The sequence below is a fragment of the Notamacropus eugenii genome, chromosome 1 (assembly GCF_028372415.1).
Source record: "Notamacropus eugenii isolate mMacEug1 chromosome 1, mMacEug1.pri_v2, whole genome shotgun sequence".
Classification (NCBI taxonomy): domain Eukaryota; kingdom Metazoa; phylum Chordata; class Mammalia; order Diprotodontia; family Macropodidae; genus Notamacropus; species Notamacropus eugenii.
The window spans coordinates 590,122,054-590,142,898 of NC_092872.1; the positions used below are offsets into that span (position 1 = coordinate 590,122,054).

Consider the following 20,845-nt stretch of genomic DNA (forward strand, 5'->3'; position numbering starts at 1 on the left):
CCTTTTACTTTCCATCTTTGTATTTCACTTTTCTGTAGCCTAATCTACAGCCTTCTCTGCAAAGAAAGGGATGGCTTCCCCTGAATGATAAATATTCTCCCCCCCTGTTCATATCGTAAACCTCACAGTGACTCTGAACTCCTGTAGGTCATCATCCAAACTTCATTCCCAAACTCCAAAACCCAATTCCTCATTCCCATCCCCCTCAACCCTCCAACCCCATAGTTCCAAGCAAACACTACCCATTGTGCCCCTTGGAATGCCCATTCCTTGGGCAATTAATTTTCCTTCACCCTAACTCTTATCCTATCCTCCTCCTTCCATTTTCTAGCTATTATTGAAACATGGAACTCCCCTGGTGACATAGCCTCCAAGACCATCCTTTCTAGTACTGTTGTATCTTCCCTTGTTTTCCTTGAATCACTGGTCAAAGGGGGGAGCTGAATATTCCTTACTCTCCTTGTAGTTTTCCTCCTACCTCCATCAGTCCAATCCTCTGTTGAGGAGTATTAATTCATATCTATTGCTCAAACAAAATCCTGGTAGGAGTTGTTTACAGACCCTTAGATTACTCCTCTTCCTTAATGAGTTCTGTACCTAGATCAAAACTTTTTCTATCCACTCCAACATTTGACCTCATATTAGGAGACTTCAACAAACATACTGAATCTCCTTCAAATACCCTAATAATTCAGTTTCTCAACCTACTCCTCCACCCCACCTCAGTCACAAATAAAGATAGTCATGCAATTGATCTTTCCTTCCCCCACAATTACATCACTTCCATTTTCAAGAATTTGGAAATGCCCTTATCTGATCATAATCTTTTGGCTTTCTACCTGTCCCTCTCCCTTCCTTTACCAAATGCTGCTCCTTGTATACACTATGACCATTAATCCTTCAACCCCTCAGTTTTGACCCAAAACTTATACCTCTTATCCCTCATCTTAACTCTTTGGTGAACCAGTTCCATTCTATACTGTCTTCTTCCCATAAATCCCTTTATATATTGCTGAATATTTCCTAACAAGTATCAACCTTGGAACACTACCAAAATCAGCTGCTTTTGCTCCTATACATGTGCTGCTGAATGAAGGTGGAGAAAAGAAGCCACTGGGTTTTTAGTACAAATTTGTGTTACACAACCACAAAGAGGCTTCTATTGCAGCTAGATAATCTTACTATGCCTCCCTTATCAACTCACTATCCCTCTTTCCACAGTGGTTCTCCCAAACATTTTCATCCTTTCCCAAATTTCTCCTGGCTTCCCTGCCCATAGCCTCAGAACTGAGGTCCTTGCCTCATATTTTACAGAAAAAAGTTGACACCATTCATTGTAAGTTCCCTGTTCTCCCCTCTTCTTTATGTCATTCTAATGCCTTTTGCCACTTTATCCTCTTTCATCTCTCATATAAAAATGTGGATTTACTTCTTACTTACTAAGGGCCACTCCTCTCACTGTTAAAGTGATCCCATTATATCCCATCTCTTCCAATAGATTTCTTACTTTATCATCCCCACTCAGTTATTTTCAATCTCTTCCTATCAACTACTTAGAAACATGCCCATGTCTCCTCCATCCTGAAAAAATCATCACTTGATCCTTCCATCCTCAATGTCATCCTATATCATACTTTGCCCTTTGTAACTCAATTCCTTCAAAAGGCCTTCTATAATAGGTTTTCCCTCTTTCTCTCCTCTTCCTTTCTTCTGACATCTGGTCTCTAAACACTGCACTCTTTGCCATTTCTCAAAAACAGATGATCCATCTCTCAGCTATGGTCATTTTCTCTGTCTGTCTCCCATTCCTGAAATGTCCTCCCTCTTCATTTCTACTTACCAGCTTCCCTGGTTTCATTCCATTTCCAACTAAAATCCCATCTTCATTGGGAAGGCTTTTTCTGATCCTTCTTAATTATATCACCTTCCATCTTTTAATTATTTCTTCTCTGTCCTATATGTAGTTTGTTTGTATTTGTTTACATGCTATCTACCCCATTAGATTATGAGCTCCTTGAAGGCAGGAGCTATCTTTCATGTCTTTTTATCTTCATTGCTTAGCACAGTGCCTGGCATGTAGAAGACATGTAATTAATGTTTACTAAATGACTGACTAGCTGTAGGAAGTACACTCTAGTCTGGAGCCACTTTCATAGTCCAGCTAAATATTCAAGGCTTTGGTGAGTTTATTATCTTAGGGCAATGGATTTTGTTTTAGTATTGATTCAGAGAGATCCCAGATGGACTTCAACCTCAGGCAAACATTGGAGTGGCCTTTTGTGGAGTTTTATGGCCTGGACTTGGTCATGTCTCATGATAGGACTCCAAACTGCCATGGAAGCTGGAGGCCTTTGCCAGTTTAGTTCTATCTCCCATTACTTGTGGAGATAAGAAGGTGGAGCATCAAATCTTCCTTATTCCTTAGGAAGAAGCTTTGTTTGGTTTTCCTTTTGGGTTTTGGATGATTATTCATGTCTGTTAGGTAGCCTGCAAAAGCATACAAAAGACATGCTCCTTTGTCTTCTTCTGAATATGAAACTGGGTCATAAATGCAAAAGTAGACCCACAGAAGCCATTCAGCAGGCAACGTCTCAGCAGCAATGGTTTCTTCCCCCCTCAGAATTTTTCAAACAAATCCTTTCACAATTGAAAATCTTGTGTAAAAAATTGGGTCTGTGCTCATAATGTTTTACTTTTACACTTGCATTTGTATTTTCAACTGGTATGTGCCATATTGAAAGTTTTATTGACCTCATGTCCCTGTCATCTAATTAACTTTTATTTCTGTTGCCTTTCTGAGTGTATTAAGTTGAAAGCAAATGGCTTCATGTAAATTAAACCGCAGGAAAGCTTTTTAAGCCATTCTACAATACTAAGAGGTTCAGGAAATACATTTGTTCAACAAAGAGAGACTGAAAAAGCTCTTTGCTTACCATTTATTTTATTGTTATCCTTCTAGACAACTCTCATGTGATTCTTCTGTCAAATAGAGTGGCTACCTACCCTGTCAGAATACTGCATTTCATTTTTAGCCTGCTCCAAGGTGACTTGTCATTTATTACTTTTATTAGATTTAAGCAGTCCCTTTTCTCCAAAGAACTCATGGTAGCATATACATAAACAGTAGACATTTACTTCAGATCGCGTTAAGCTATAAGCATGAATGATGTTATTATGTTAAAAACAAATATAGTACAGAAACAAACAAACAAAAGGAAAACCTTTTAATTTGTTCACATATAAGGCCATGTTTACCCCCCAAATTATCTAAATTTTGACATTAGTTTTTAATGTAAATGTCTCTTGTTTCTTATAGATGGACCGGATCATCTTTTGTGTCTTCTTGGAAGTTGACTTCAAAATTTTCAAGAAGAAAATGAGTGAATATTTTCCTTTAGGTATGTAAAATAATTAATTTATTTTGGCTTATAAGTCCTTAGGAAAAAATTGACATGATTTCCCGTTGTCTCTGTTTCTACCCCATTTCATCTCCTTAACATGATTCTTTTCTCCTAAAAACAATCACATATCAAGTTTCCATGTACACTCATCTCAAGCACCTTGTGCAGCCTTTCCCCACACCTATGCTTGTCAATTTCCTATTCTTTGGCAGTGCACCATTCTAGAGTGGTTCCACTTTGGGACTAATTACTGGGAAAACTTCATGAGCTAGATCCCACTTAGGCTTTCAATGAACATTCAATATTTGAGTTATGAGAAAGAAAGAGAGACAGAGAGAAGAGAGAAAAAAGGAAGAAAGGAAAAGGGGAGGGAAAGAGGAAAGAAAGAAAGAAGAGAAAGAAAGGAAGGAAAAACGAAGAGTGAAAAAGGAATGAATATAGGAAGGAAATACAGGAAACCAGTCTTTTCTCAGAATACTTGGAGGAAAGTTAGTCATTCATCTTCTGTCACACATTTATTTAAAACTTAAGAAAACCTAAGGGATATTAAAGAAAGCAGACCCTTGAGTAATTGATTTACTTTGAGTGAATGTATCATTAGTTAGATTCTGTTTATTTCTATCAAGTTTTTTCCTCCAGAATTGCTTTTCCTGCCACTTAAATCTTTTGGCTTGTTTAATGCCTTGTTATTTTTATTGCACTGTTAAAATAACATTGCACAAAGTGTCTTCATTAGAGGTGGCAAGAGCGGCTTCCAGGAAATTTCGAGCCAACTTGAACATTGTTGGTTCAGACTTTTCTGACAGCATCTTTTTGAGATTTACATTTCCATTAGAAGTGGCCTTTTATTTAATCGGTGACTTTGGCAGGTGGGAGAGTGAATGAATGACTGCCTGAACAGACTTACCCCTCTTAAGCAGTCCGTCACACTGAAACAGTAGAGAAGGAGGAAGTACAAGGAGATTAGGGGGAGAAAGATGTAACGGTTCGGAGTATGTTCACACTACCACCGAAGAGGCGTAGTTCTTTACCTCAAAATAAATGGTGTCCAATCTACTTATTGCTAAATGAAATACCTAAGTGCCCACAAATTGGGGGAATTAGTTATTTCTGTAACTTGTAGAGGGTTCCATTTTCTTAACCAAGGTTAAGTTCATGATCATAAACTCCTTGAGGACAGGTATTGTGTCTTTTATTTAAGTTTTCTGAGAGATTCTAAGTTCCTCAGGAAGAATGTAAGCTCCTTGAGAACAATATCTTTTAGTGTGTGTGTGTGTGTGTGTGTGTGTGTGTGTGTGTGTGTGTGTGTGTCCCCAGTAGTGGTTATAAGGGTACAGAACACACAGTAAGTCTCTAATAGTGTTGAGTGGAATTGAATTGCAGCAGCTTATACTCAAAATGGTGACTTTTATCTTGGTGTATTTGCCCTGAAAGTCACAGTTAAATAACCTGTCCTATCCCTATATTTTGAGTTTCCTTCTGTGGGATTTCATGATAACATAATAAAGTCATCTTGGCAGACTGTAGTAGAAATGTGCCCGATAGAAAGCACAGAATAATCGACAAATCTTTCAATCCTTGGATTAGGATTATTTCGGGTTTCTCTACCCCATTTTTTTCAAATGAAAACCAATGTATTCATGTTAACGTATGAGAATTTTAAATAATTGAATACATTTGACCTATTTATTCTTATAAATATCCAGCCATCAAGATCATTTCCAATGGCTTGAAACTAAACCTAATTCTACCTTTAAGCATTTATAAAATCCAACCCCTGAACCATATTAGAAGCCTTGAATCTATTAAGAACAATGTAAACAAATTAGTAGCATATGAAACTTGCTACTATAATTTGTTTTTAAGATGTATCTCAATACTTTAGCTAGTGAAATTTTATTGAAATCATGCTACAGTTGCATATCAGTGAATTAAGAGGCACATAATGCTCATAAAATGATTCTCTTGCATATTTATGTTAAGTATATATTACAAGTAAATGTCAAAAAACTCACAAAATTTGTTGAGTAGTTATTTAACATTGACACTAGTCATTTATAAATTCTAAATATGTGATATGAGAAAAAGCAGACCTCTCATGGATTGACTGATTGCTAAAACAGGTGATATAAATTCAGTGCAGATAACATGAATTCATGTAGGATCTATTACTAAAACATTTTTGGTAAAATTAATTTATTGAAAGTACCTCTTTTTTGCTGTTCTAACTAGGCTTTCTCTTCTTAATAGACTATAACTAGTAATTTATAAAGGGACTATTTTTAAAGATTATTTTTCATTATGATAATGTCATCAAGAAAAATGAACATTTAAGTATACAAAACAAAAAAGGGTTGCATGTGAACTGCTGTTAAGTAATTTCTTTTAAAAATTATATATTATTTGTGTGTATACACATACGTATATTAAATTTAACATAGTAACACTTTCTGCTACCATCCAAATTTCTTTTTGTTTCTATATATTTTTAATTTTATTGATGCTCTTTTTTGCAAATGTATTACTCAATTAGTTCACCATTTTTCCTTATCATCCTTGGAAGCCCTCCCTGTTTTTCTAAATTTTGCAATAATATTTCATTACCTTGTTATGCCATAGTTTGTTTGGCAATTTCTTCATTTGATAACCTGCTTTTTCCTACTACTTTGCTATTATTAGAAGTGCTAGGAATATTTTTGTATGGATGCATTCTTCCCCTATGTCTTTGAGCTCTTTGGGTTACATGCCCACTAGTGATATCACTGTGTCAAAGTTTACCCATAGTTTGATGGATGTTGGGGATATTATTTTTCAAATAATATTTTCTTTCATTCATTAATTTATTCAACTTTTTTAGGTACTAATAATGGGGCAGTTAGGTGACACAGTGACTAGAATGCGAACCCTGGAGTCAGGAGAATCTGAGTTCAAATCCAGACTCAGACACTTACTGGCTATGTGACCCTGTGCAAATCACTTAAACCTATTTGCCTCAGTTTCCTCATTGGTAATATGAGTTAGAGAAAAAAATGTCAAATTATTCCAGTATTTTTGGCAAGAAAACCCCAAATGGGGTCACAAAGGGTCAGACATGGCTCAATAACAATGAGAACAACAAATTATAAGCAGTATACTGTACTATGTTAGGCATTTGGAGGAATATAAAGCCAATAAAACATGCTACCTTCCCTCTTGAAATTCATAGTCCAGTTGGGATGACAAACGGGCACACAGTTAAATAAAATGCAAATGAATATGTGAGAGGGAGGAAGGGGGAGAGAAAGAGAGAAAAGAGAAAGAGAGGAGAGAGAAAGAGAGAAAAGAGAAAGAGAGAAAAGAGAAAGAGAGAGAGAGAAAGAGAGAAGAGAGACAGGAGGGAGGGAGGGAGGGAGGGAGGGAGAGAGAGAGAGAGAGAGAGAAGGGAAAGAGGGACAGAGAGAAAGAGAGAGAGACACAGAGAGAGAGAGAGAGAGAGAGAGAGAGAGAGAGAGACAGAGAGAGAGAGCTAAGTGTTATAAGCTAAGTATTATAAGGGAGAGAGCACTTCCAGGTTAAAAGATTAGGGAAAGTTTCATAGAAGTATCATTTGATGAGGTTGTCTTTAATGGTTATCCTAAACTATCAGTAAGAGAGTTCTAATATCCAGAATGCTCTCTTGTACTGTACCTTGTTCAGACCATATATGGAATATTGTATTCAATTCTGAGTGTGACAGTTAGGAAGGACATTGATGAGCTAGAAATCGTCAAAAATAAGGCAATTAGGATTCTGAGAGCTGGATGAAAACCAGCATGAATTGAAGTAATTGAGAACATTTAGTACAGAAAAAAGAAACTTCAAGGAAATGGTGCTTGTGAGACTATCCTACAAGTACTTGAAGGGCTGTTGTGTGAAATAAAGGTTAGATTTGTTCTTTCTTGACTCTAGAGGAGGGAACTAGGAAAACTGATTGACAGCTGTAAAGAGGTAGACTTTGGCTAACCATAAGGAAAAACTAATGAGTTTGTCCAAAATTGGAATGATCCTCTATAGAAGGTAGTGGAAATCCTAGGACTACTTTCAAGAAGAGGATGGATGACTCTTTACTTGTGATTTGGTAGAAGGACTTTGGGGCCACATGTAGGATAATTTATATGTCTCCTGAGGTGTCTTCCAACTCAATTATTCATTTGTTTAGTTACTACTATGCACAAGACGTACACAAAGATAGAAATGATGCATACTTTGCCCTCAGAAATTCTATATTCTACTTTTTACTGGGAAAAAAATCAGCATGCACACACAAGACAGATAGAGATGTATATTGATATATATGCGTATATACAAATACTATATATATACATATGCATATAAACATGCACATATTCATCACACATTACAAAGTAATTTCAGAGAAGAAAATACTAATATTTAAGGTTATCAAGAAAAACCTCTTCTAGGATATGGCACTTATGCTGAACTTTGAAGGAATATTGTGTTGCCAAGTAACAGAGATGAGGGAGGAGTATATTCCAGACACCATGGAGAAAAATAGACTGTGCAAAGGTGTGAAATATGAATAGTAGCAATTAGCCCAGTTTCGCTGGATTGTAGTGTATGTGAGGGAAAGAAATACCAAATGAGACAGGAATGATACTTTGGAGCCCATAGGCAGGAATAGAGCTTGTTGACTTTTGAGTCAGAGTTCTTTGAAAACCAAAGGAATTTATTTTTCCCCTAAAGTCAATAGAGAGCTACCAAAACTTTTTGAACTGAGAGTGATATGATAGGACCTGTGCTTTACAAAGATCATTTTGGAAGCTAAATGGAAGATGAACTAAAGAGTGTAGAGACCAGAAAGAGGGAAACCAATTTAGAGGCTATTATAAAAATTTACATGAGAGGTGATGATGGCCAAACTAGGTTCTTTATTTGGAGAAAAGTAATGGATGTGATATATGCTGTGGAGATAAAATAATGAGCTCCATTTTGGATAAGTTGAGAATGGGACATGCAGGAAATATCCAGTAGGCAACTGGTAATGACAGACTGGAACTCAGGAGAGAAATATGGGTTATAAATATAGTTTTGGTAGTCTTCTGCATAGAGATTGACTGAGCTCATAAAACCTGATAAAATCATCAAGAGAGAAAGAATAGGGAGAGAAAAGAGTTAAACCAGAATCTTGAAAGGCACCTACAGTTTGTGGGAGGGGCATGAATGAAGATGCAGCAAAAGAGATTGAAAAGTGGCCAGATCAGTAAGGGAAGAACTTAAAGAGCAGTGTTATGAAAACCCAAGAAGGGGAAAGTATCCAGGAAGAGAAGGTGGTTAAATATCAACAGCTGTGGGGAGTTCAAGAAAGATGAGATCTGGGAAAAAGACATGGATGTTTGCTAAGCTAAATCCTGTCATTCTGTGTTGGATGGATTAGATGTCAAAAATTACAGCTTAGGGGAAAACAATTCCAGGAGTGAGAAACAACAGGAATTACAGATACGTATGCATGAAACCAAAGAGAGTGTTCACATTATGAAATAGGATTCTTCAACTCTCTTAGTATAAGCAAGGGTTGTTACAGAGCTCTGGTTAATTCCGAGGCTTTAGTATGAGCAGAAGCTTTTAGATCAACTGCCAAGCTCCTCTCTCCCTATCCTTCTCCTTCTCCCTCTCCTTCCCTCCCTCCCGCTATAGTAGCCTCACAGCACCCTTTCTAAGAAGGTTTTCTGATGATGGCAAAATGGAATTTCATCATTGACTTTTCATGCCCAATTCTATTACCCTCCTTGAGTTCAAGAAATACCATTATGTGCATGCAGAGAGATGTATGAATGTGGCAAAACTAGAAGACAGGACCATATTGCTGTGAAAAGCAGCTAAAAAGTGACTGTCATAAGAGGGGGGGCATGTATTAATGTAAAAGGAAAGAAAATAGCAGAGCTGATTTTTGCTAACAGTTCCCTATCTTCCTGTGGGGTGAAGTGTTTTTGATTTTCTACTTCCAGATGTATTATGTGGAAATGCAGTTTGACAGCTTTATGAAATTACCCTATACTTTAGTTTCAAATAATTTATAGTTACAGAGTATCACTATATGGCCTCCAGCAAATAATATTTGTATTATTCAACTCAGAAATTCGTTTGTTCTTCACATAAAGGGAACATGTCATCCTGCATGTTGGATCTGTTGCCCGTAGTTTTCAGTAGAACATAAAAAACCAGGAGAATTCATTGCTTGGAATATGGAAGTCATTTTAGGATTTTCATCTGAGCCTTCACAGTGAAAGTTTAGGACATTTATTTTTGCACCCTGCTCCTTTAACAATATAGAATTTATAGTCGTAGGCATCTATCATAGGTTTATAGTGCTGTAAGTAATCTCTAGAGGCCCTGCAACCAGTTCTCCTAGAAAGAGCCAACTTTCAAGTTCTGTTTTTCCATCCACTCATATCTTTGAACTCAGATCCACTCACTGTCCTGAGACCAATTCCTGTCCTGGCTTGAGGTACCTAAGGATCTCTTATAGCACCGTTATTCCTATTCTTTAGTTCATTCTGATTCCTGGTGTCTTAATCTAACTTTTCTGTTTATTTTGAATTTGTACTATTATCTAATCTAAACTTGGATATCCATCTTTCCTTAAGTCATTTCTTTTCTTTCCACATTCTTTACCTTTAATAATGGTCAATCCTTTAGTCTCCATTTTGGCTTTCTAGATTTTTAATCTCATGCCTATTATAACAAATTACCCTCCTGATCTTCTCTGATTTCTGGTAAACTGTTTGCCTCATCCAACCCTAGCACCCACCTGGTACCATAGTAGCAGTTCTGTCCATCTGGAATATGGAAGTGTATGTATATGCATGTACACTCCCACCCCACTCCCATATATGTGTATTTATGTATATGCTTGTGTGTATACCCCAACATTTCCATATATGTGTGTATTTGTGTTTATATGTGTATGTGTGTATGTAAACACATGTAAATACAAATCCATATATATGTATAGATGGGAGTACACATCCACACATAGAAATAGATAAACAGATACATGGTATGTTTGTAAATGTCTAACAATCAGTCCTCCAAAAAGATGGCCCACTTTTAAGTTTAATCTACATTATTAACTTTTTATCCATCACCTTCTTAAGTACATAATATCAACAAAACAATAAATGAAGCCCGACTTTTAGTGTTTGCTCACTTCTGAGGTATGAATGGTCATGCTGAAAATTTAATAACCAGCTCTCCTGAACCAGTCTGAGCTGGCTCTAGCACACTTCTTTCTGATGCATATTCCAAGGAGTAAAAGTTAATATATAGGACACTAAATAACAAACATATATATCTACAAACTAGTCTCTTTACACATTACACAAATAAGCTAATTGTTTTGCAAGCCCAGAGATTATCCATTTATTTGTAAGGACTATTAATGCATGATATTGCTTTGGAATCTAACAAATATACTTACATTTCACAAGTTTTGAATTTCACATCAGAGAGGCAAGCTTAGTCAATTCTTTCACACGGAAACATCTATGATTGAATAATAAGGCATTAGTTAAACAAACTGGCATTTACTTTTTGGAACTGAAAAATAAATGCATGAATTTCCCAAATGATCTTCCCCACTGAGAAATTAGCATAACCTATTCACTGCCTGGGTGATAGTACTGATGGTTGTTCTTTTCCAGAATTTTAGGATAAGAAAGCTTAGTATGATAGGAGCATGCTAAATTCCAGAATGGAGATACTCATCCCCAAATTATCGTTTCTGGGGAAGAACATTAGCAACAGAACTTGTTTCTACATTTGAGAGGTGTAGTGGAGATATATTTGGCAAGATATGGAAACTGGATGAGGGAGATGAGAAAAGCATTGGAGAAGATTCTGAGTTTGCAGTCCTGAGTAAAAGTGAAGGTGGTGGTGCCCACAGTAGAAACAGATCGAAAAAGTCTATCAAGAACATATCCTACTATGACAGGATTACATATTTAAACTTAAAGGGGATCTTCGAAAACATCTAGACCAATTTTCTCATTTAACAGATGAGGAAACTGAGGCTTAAAGAGGTTTTATGATTTGCCCAAGATCACATGGATCGTAATTGACATAGCCAAGATCAGAAGCCTGGTGCATTGGTTCCACATCCAATGTTCATTCCTCTATAACACTGTCTTGCAACTTGGCAAAATAATACAAACTAATTCAATTGATATAGGTACATTTGATTATTTTAATGAACCAATTGACCCATGGAAAAACTGAGAAAAATATATTGCAAAATATGATTTGGAATTCAGAAATCAAAGAGTTTAAAGACGTGTATACTGTTCAAATGAATCATATCTGTGTGCCTGGAATATTTTATTTAGAAGAGAAATCAATAAAGCAGCAGGTGTTTATGAAGTGTCCGCTAGTGACATGTATAGTAGGTAATACAAAGGTAAAACGTGTGCCCTCAAGTCAAGTCAACAAACATTTACTAAGTGTCTCCTATGCGGCAAGCGCTGTGCTAAGCACTAAGAATACAAAGAAAAGAAAAGAAAACCGGTCCCTGTATTCAAAAAAGTCCCAGTCTAATGAGAGAAATAGCATACAAACAACCCCCTACAAATAAGATATAAACAGGAAAACTAGAGATGATTCAGCATTAAGGAGGATGGGGAAAGGCTTCTTGCAGAAGATGAGATTTTAGCTGATAGTTAAGGAAAGCTAAGAGATGGAGGTGAAAAAGATAATTCCAAGCATGGCAGAGAGCCAGTAAAGATGCCCAGATCGGGGAGATTGAGTGGCTCATATGAGGAATAGAAAGGCAGCCAGAATTACTGGATTGTAGAGTATTTGGATGATAGCAAGGTGAAAGAAGTCTATAAAGATAAAGTTGACATTACACTCTGCATGTACAAGTGTTAGTGTGTATATGTGTCCATTGGGGTGTGTATCTGGACCCCAATCTTTCTCTCTTTCAGCTGACTAAAAATGTCACTCAAACTTGTACTTGATGTTGTCAGATGTTTTTATTTTGTTTTGTTCTGTTTTTCTTAGAACAGGATGAAACATTGCTACAATTGACTCTCAGGGTTCTAAAATGGGGATGTTATGTAGCTGTTTCTTATCATTTTAGCTCCTGGGTTCCCACTGTTGCGCTTAAACAAATTAGACAAGATGTCACCATCAACTCTTAATCATGAAACATTTACTAAGCTTGATACAAACGAAAATAATTTTAATAATTTAGTTCACATGTAAACCTTGCACTATCCTACCAATACATTCCAGTTTACATGGGGGAAAGTGAGTTCAAGTTTACAAAATTGATCAGGGAGTACAAGGGTAGTGAAATTCCTGAAACATTTCACATCTCTAGACTGTAGACTTTCATGTCCTTCCTCTGCTGAAGGAACAAAATGCACCCTAAGTTACTTCCTGGGTTTTTCTTCACTGGCTGCCCTACTTGAAAAAAGGATCCTTGGTTAGGCTCTGAAGCGATATTTTTTTTATTAGCAAAAGTAGTTCTGCTAGTCCTGGGCTCCTCAGAACTATTCAGATATGATCACTTAAAGTATGCTTTAAATGTTTTATTCCTCTTAGGACAAAAGCAGCAAAGGGGGAAACTAGAAAGTCTCTCCTTTCCCCAACCTGCTCTGCTAAGCAAGGGAGGATTTTTCTTCCTCCAATCAGCTAAGTTCCCAGCAAAGTTTACAAAGCTTGTCTTCTTTCAAGAAGTTTAGGATTAGGTTCGGTAACTTGCAAGCTCTAAGCCCTTCTCAGCTTTCAATCTAACTGACTTTCTATAAGCCATACACTCATCTGGACTCAGCTAGGCTATGTTCCTTTAAAGCATCAATAGATAGTCTCAGTTCTGAGTCCTGCACTCAGCTAGACCTACCAGAGCTGGTCTCCTTTCAGGAAGCAAGTGGTAAATCTTTGCTCTGCTTCTATATTTTTTCCTTTGCTTCTATCTCAGATTTACTTCTTTGATATCCTGAATCTTCTGTCTCAGTTTATCTTCTGCCTCAAAGCAAGTTCTCCTTACATGAGGTGACAAAGCTCTTTCTTAGAGCGAGAAACCAAAATTCACAGTTTTGTCATACATGCTACTAACAGGCAATATACAATTGTCCCATCATCACAAAAAAGTTATGGCTGTCAGGATTTCCTTGCTATCAGTCTCAAAGTTCCCATAATAGTCATATGTAGATTAGTTCCTGAGAAACAAAACACTTTGATCATCTTTGTCTTCAGCCTACGTGCCACAAAGGCAATTAGGTGTTATGGTGTTTAGAATCTTGGACATGGAGTGAAGGATAACTGGGTTCAAACCCTTCCTCAAACTTTTACTAGCTGTTTAACCCTAGACAAGTCACTTAACCTCTATCTTCTTCAGTTTCCTCATGTATAAAATAGAGATGCTAATACTATCTACCTCCAGGGTTTTTATGAGAATAAATGAGATATTTGTGAACCTTAAAGCAATATACACACACTTTATATAAAATAGACATATTAAGTTTATTTTTGATGGGAGGAAATCTTCATATAGAATGTGGTGTTTGAGCTAACCTTTGATAAAAACCAAGGATTCCAAGAGGCAGGCAGTCATTTCCAGGCTTGGTGATAGGAAATGAACTGTCATCACAGGGAACAAGACCAGATAAGTAAACTAGATTATGTGAAGGAGAATAATATGAAATGAGACTGGAAAGGTGACTTATGAGGAACTTTAAATACCAACAAAGCAATTTGCACTATATCCTAGAAGCAGTAAAGACCCTCTGGAGTTTACTAAATAAGACAGTGACGTGTCAGACCTATGCCTTAGGAAAATATTGTGATCATTAAATAAGGAACAAATTGGGGAGTGGGTATACAAGGCAAGTAGACTAATTAAGAGGCTATGCTAATAATCCAGATAACAAGTAATGAGAATCTGAACTAGTGTATTATCTGTGTGAGCAGAAAGAGAATGACCATCACTACATACAGTGAACACCAAGTGACAGCATGAGAATGAAGTTAGTTCTACCCTTGTTGAGTGGAACGCTATCCTTCCATGGAATGTGGCAAGTGTTGTTGAAGACAAGCTTAACTAATGCAAATGTTCTATGTTGGGAAATTTGGACAGAACTAGAGTAACTCTAGTATTAGGCTTGGAAGCTGAGACAGGATTTTAGGAAATAGGGAGTCCTTCGTTGCTGCAGAAGACCATGCCATCAGAGAAATGATGACATGACTTGCACTTGACTTTGTTTTGAGTGAGGGAGGGCTGTGCAGGTCACCAGCCTCACTTCTCCTCCAGAGCCATCTGAATCCAATGACCAGATATTCATCAGGATGAATGGAGATGACCCAGGATGAGGCAATTGGGGTTAAGTGACTTGCCCAAGGTCACACAGCTGGTGAGCGTCAAATGTCTGAGGTGAGATTTGAACTCAGGTCCTCCTGACTCCTGCACTGGTGCTCTATCCACTGCACCCCCTAGCTGCCCTAGGGAATCAGTACAGGTCACTAAGCAAGGGAAGGACATGGTGAAAGATATTCACTACCTAGAGACCTTAACCTATCAATGGAAAGATCCTACAGGTCACAGTTTAAATTTTTCAGTATTGCCAAGAGACACATTGTGTTGAATCTATTGATTCTTTAATTTAGTTATATCATAGAAATCTCTTCCTTTTTATGGGAAAAAATGTAATTGGGGAACAAGCAGAGAATTATTAATCTGGATAATTATCTGAAGGCAGAATATTTATTTGTTATAAAAACTAAACAGAACCCTCACAAAGAATAAATAGAAAGTGATATTACCAAACTTGCAAAGAGCTTACTATATCATATATTGATATCTTTATATAATGTTAATTCTTGATTTAGGGCTTTTTGTTCTTTTTTTAAATAGAGGATAGGTAGAGCTATTGAGATAATCTTTTTTTTAAAAAAAAAAGGAAATTCTTCACAAAGGTAAGAATCCACAAGAAAGCCGTTTAAATGTGACTGTAGGTCTGAGAATGCAGTCCATTAGGAAACTATTTCCTTTCAAAATGGAGGATTTTGTTTTGGGGGGTTTGTTTTTTTGTTTTGTTTTTGCATTTAAACCCAGCAAACCCCATTTCAGTGTATCAGAATTTTAACAGATTAGAGACCAAAAGAAAACTCTCTACTTGGCCTAAATGATACATCTTGATCCAGTGGTTAGTTTATCAAAGGCATCACACAAAGCAACAAGATCTTAAACTTTCAAAACTCCAATTGTTTGCTGGAATTCTGGGCATGTGAGCATATTCAGTACATATATTACATAGAATGCTTCTGATTGTGCAAACATCCCAAGTGTGTTAGAAATGAGATGACTGTCGCCTTAGGAAATGAGAGCTGTTTCTACTGGATAGACGTTGAAAACTACAAATGCATTTTACCTTCATTGAAAATCTAGTTGCCTATTGCTGTAACCAAGCAACATGCTAACAGAAGCAAGCAACCTACTGATCTATACCAGTTTTGCTTTGCAGTTAGGTTTGAGTATGTAGGGCACATAGCAAATCCTAATAAATGTCAGGAAGAAAAAAAAAAGCAAGACTGGTTGCAAAGAGTTTGATCTCATTAAGGAGTTGTCGACTGGATGGAACTGGCCTCTAACCTGTGGGTTGCTGGAGCTTGAACAGAGTAGGCTAGAGACAGGAGAGTCAGGAATCAAACAGAAGTTGAATTTCAAAGTAAAGGAAGCAACTTGCAAGCAAAGACACTTGGGCCAGGGTCTTGCCCCTAGCGGGAGGACCCCAAGCAGTGTGGGGAGATCTCCATACTTATACCAATGGCGGCATGGTAAGATGTAGCTCTGACAATGAGGAGTGATGGTAACAATGAGACAAGATTGAGTCATAGCAGGGCTTCATGACCACAATATGGGCACTTGGCCAGTGCTTGTTTAAGCTCAGAGAACACTCGGTACTGGTCAAAGCAAGACAATAATTACGTGATTTTTTGAGAGAATGAGATCATCCAGAGGGTGAGCACAAAGGATTGTTGTTATGCCAGGCTCAGGGCACAGCTTGTTTGTCACACCTTAGCTCTGGAAAATGGGGTGCTTTCTAATATCTTGACAGAGTTTGTGAGAAACAAAGACAATACAAAATGAGGCAGCCAGGGCCAAGTATGTTTGCTGCTGCTTCTTCCATGATCCTTGCCATATGCTTCTGAGAGTCAGGTAAATATTATGTGCAGGCTGATTCTGCTCTACAGCTGGGAAGATGGCAGCTCTAATTAGGAGATGTGCATAAATGAACCTGCCAACCAAAGAGGCAAAAGGAGTAATCAACACGGAGAGGGTATGAGGCTATTACATTAATAATATTCCAGAATGTTATAATAAAATGCCAGTTTAGCAGATGAGTGAGCAGGAAGAGGCTTTTACAGGGAAACTCTCCTCTCTGGTCTTTTGCTTTCTCCCGATGGCCACTCTGGCCTCTGAATTGGCTTTATCACATGGCATTTTCTGTCTGTAGATGGAAATGAGACTTGAGTCTATATGATGATTTATATTGCAAAGCTCAGACAGGACCTGTTATAGTAGGAGCAGCAATAGTAGGAGGAGAGCGTGGACTATCATTGGATAAACTAATCAGGGAGAAATGGAACAAGGGAAAGTAGCTTGGAATAATGGGATGGAAGTGCAAAGATGAGAAGAAATGAGGACCACATAGAATTAAGAAGTCATTAATTCAATGGAAAGAAACAAAAAATGATCTACATTTAAACAGCCTCTATCTTAATAGAGAGAGAAATACCAAACTGAAGAGAAGGCCAGGTTGTCAGCAGCTGAGTGTCAGACCCTAGAGTCACTGAATTCTTATAAAGAGTACTCTGGACCAGGAGTCAGATCTCACTTCCAATCCTGTCTTTATCACTGATGTTGTTGTAAGGCAATGTAGAATATTAGAATACTAGGAATTAGACTTGCACGTGACCTTAGAGATCATTTAGTAGAACCTTCTTATTTTACAGCAAGGAAGCTGAGGCTTAGAGAAGTAAATTTCCCAAGCTCATACAATGGATACTTGTTCTCATCAGTGACAGAGTTCTATTCTCTTGTGCAGATCACAACCTTCACATTCCATGTGATTCTGGACTATATCTTTCTACAGCTCCTTCCTTCCACCCCTCCCCCTTAGCATCCCTATTTTCCTTCAAAGATCATTTCAATGTCACATGCTATTTGAAGCCTTTCCCAATCAGCCTACTTGCTGATGCCTCCCCTCTCACCCTCATCAACTAACTATTTGTATTTCTTCCATATGTATTTTGAATATACTTATAGTTATAAATGTGATTTCCTGTTGGAATGTCATCTCCTTGAGAACAGAGCTGTGTCATTTTTGTCTTTGTATTCTCAGTGCCTGGAACATAGTAGATCCTTCCTAAATTCCTGATTGTTGCTTGAGATTAATTGATTGATTTAGCTAACATGTTAAAATCTTTGCTCCTTGATACCAGTCTAGCACCCAGGCAGTCCAGTTGTTTAATCCTCATTCTCACTACATAACTAACCTATTTCCTTGACATGAAGACATCCTTGATGATGCATTTACACCAAATGCATTCATCGTTGGTAACATGCTACAGCCTACATACACCCACCATGTACCTTTCTGCTGCTTTTTGGGTCACCTAGGAGGTTTATTTTTCTGAGACTGTGGGATTCAAGAATTTCTATCTGTGGAGCATTATTCGGAGGATACAAGTTTTAAAAAAGATGGGCTTATATAATATAGCAGCAAGTAGCATGAGAATCATTGAAAGCATCATGTTTTCAGGATAAAACGTAATGGTTCTAAAAGCATGGATTCCATCCATAAATCATGCAAGTAAAATGAACCCACACTTGGACTGACTGAGTGACATACATAATGACTTGACTTTACTGAAGTGGGCATCTGCCATAAATAAAAGAAAGAAAAACCATCATGGGGGAGGAGAAAAGAAGGAAGAATCCGCAGGAGAGAGGAAAGGAAAGAGACTGACTTGCATAGCTTTCTAAGCCATGAACATCTTTTTTATCAATGAAGTTTATAAAATAGGACCAGAAGGATCCTACAGATGCTTATGTTGGCTGAGGACCAGCTGGTAACAACTTGTTGTGGTTAGTAGTTTCCCAAAGTTCTACCAAGTGTCTCAGACAGGGGTGAATTCGCTGCTGCTCCTAGTTTCTGTGTGATCAGATTTTCATTTATGTGATTTTGTATTTTCTACAGGACTGTACTGGAGTTAATAGTTTCTCCTTCCTCATTCATTCTCTGGGATTGTTTGTTTGGTACTTCAGTTTAGCCAGGTTTGTGTGAAACCACAGAAGGAGATAATCAGGGTCTACTTATTTATGTGACAATGTGGGTAGAAGGGTGAGGAATGCTCAGAGAAAACCACAGAAATCTGCTTTTGCCGCTAATATCTGTCCACTTTATGCAAATACAAATCATCTCCAGGGAGGCTGTGACAAATTATTGTAAAGAGAAGAATCACGGATGCAACCTCTTCTAAGAAATGAAGCCTCAGAGAGACATCTTGACATCCAAATGAAATAAAAACAGCACACAGCCTTTTCTTTTAGCAGAAATAGGATCTGAGTAATTATTCTGCTCTACAGTCGCACATATGGCAATGGAGAGGCTAATGAAATCCTGACAGAGAAATTCTGTGAGTTTTCTTGGAGGCCGCCTGTTGTCCTCTTGAGGGACAGAGGTTGGAGTGCAGGCTATCAGCATAGCTTGCAGATTTACTCTCACTTCCCTCCTCAACAGACTATAAGTCTATCTATTAGCTCAAGCCAAAGTGATGCTTAATGGACAGGTCTAAACTTAGAGCCAGGAAGAACTGGCATAGAATACATGTAGTGCCATTTAGTCGCTATGTGGCTGCAGACAAGTCACTTAATTTTCAGCCTTACTTTCCTGATCCATAAAATGGGAATTATAAAACTTGTACAGAATGATGGTGAGGGTCAAATGAGCTGAGTTTTGCAAAGCATTTTGTAAACATTAAAGTGCTGGATAAATGTCGCTGATTTTTTAAATTGCTGCTGCTGCTGCTCTTAAGCCTGATGTAGGTTCTGGCCAACAATGCAAGAAAAAGCTACTTCTGTAATAGCACCTCCCTCTCAAGTTTCTTATGAAGATCAAATGGGATAATATTTGTTAAGTGCTTAGCACAGTGCCTGACATGTGCTTAATATTTATTAATAAATACTAAGATGTATTAATAATAATCAAATAATAACAATAATTAAATATTAATCAAAAATATTTCTATTTGTTCCCTCCCCCTAAAGCACATGCCACATGACAACCCATAGAAAATAGAAAATCTCTAATTACCTAAAAGTGACTTTGATTATTCCTTATTTTTTTTCCAGTAGCAGGATAGCCTAGCCTGAAGTCAGCAGCATGAAGGAGCTCAACCTCACCCAGCATTTAGAATGCTATGTGGTATTTTTTAAAACCTTGGACAAACTTTTTCATCTGTTTACTCACTTGTAAAATGAAGGGGTCAGATGCAATGAGCTTTCTCTCTAAGGTCCTTTCTAGCTCTAAATCTTGTGAATCTTTCCATCCTAGTAGCAGGTCACATGGCAGTCACCCCATCTCCCTTTTGCTTACAGGAGTACTAAGGAAATGTCCTCCTGCAAAACTGAATGTCAGGGAAAACTTGATAGTATTTGCAGTAGAGATTTCTGGTTTATTAGAAAATCTCTTTTCCCACTTACCAGGAAAGTTTCTAGACCTTGGTTAGATATCAAAAATTGATGCAATGAGGAGAAAAATGGCAATTTCTCCTGTTGCCCTGGAAAGGTCTGACTTTCTGTGTGCTGGTCTTGCTTGTTTGAAGAAGATTTGGATCACTCAAAAGTACTCTCTTTCTCTTTCTTTCTTTTTCTTTCTTTCCTTCTCCCTATCCCTCTCCTTCTCTCTCTCTTTCCCTCTCCCTCCCTCTTCCTTCTCCTGGCCTATATTTGTGATTTCATTTGGATTGGGAAAAAAGGGAACTCTCCTCAAACAGGTCAACACTTTCTGTTCATCTTATAGTCATAGAGTTGCCTATAGCACTAAATTAATTAATTTGCCCAGGGTCAGACATTTAGCAAATGTCAGAGAAAAGATCTGAACTCAGATCTTCCTAGCGTTCTACACATAAGTCCATGCTTCCTGAATCTATAGCTAAATCTATATCTATGTCTGTATCTCTGTCTATGTACATAGTGCACAAAATGCATATTATATATGTGAGAATGTGTATGTGTGCACTCACAATGGCATGCAGATCTGTAGATACTTTGTCAGTCAATAAACATTTATTAAGCACCTACTCTGTGCTAATCACTGTGTTAAGTGATGGGAATATAAAAAAAGGCAAAGATGGTTCCTGCCATCAAAGACCTTACAATCTAATGGGGGAGACAAGTAAACAAA

General features: G+C 37.5%; 1 protein-coding gene across 1 annotated transcript in view; it reads left to right on the forward strand.

The window, feature by feature from the left end:
- Nucleotides 1-20,845, forward strand: part of MACROD2 (mono-ADP ribosylhydrolase 2) — a 2,147,078-nt gene that overhangs the window by 1,903,582 nt on the left and 222,651 nt on the right. The window contains exon 9 of the mRNA XM_072634489.1: nucleotides 3,317-3,398. Within this exon, the coding sequence (XP_072490590.1) occupies nucleotides 3,317-3,398 (82 nt within the window). The remainder of the gene's footprint in view (nucleotides 1-3,316; nucleotides 3,399-20,845) is intronic.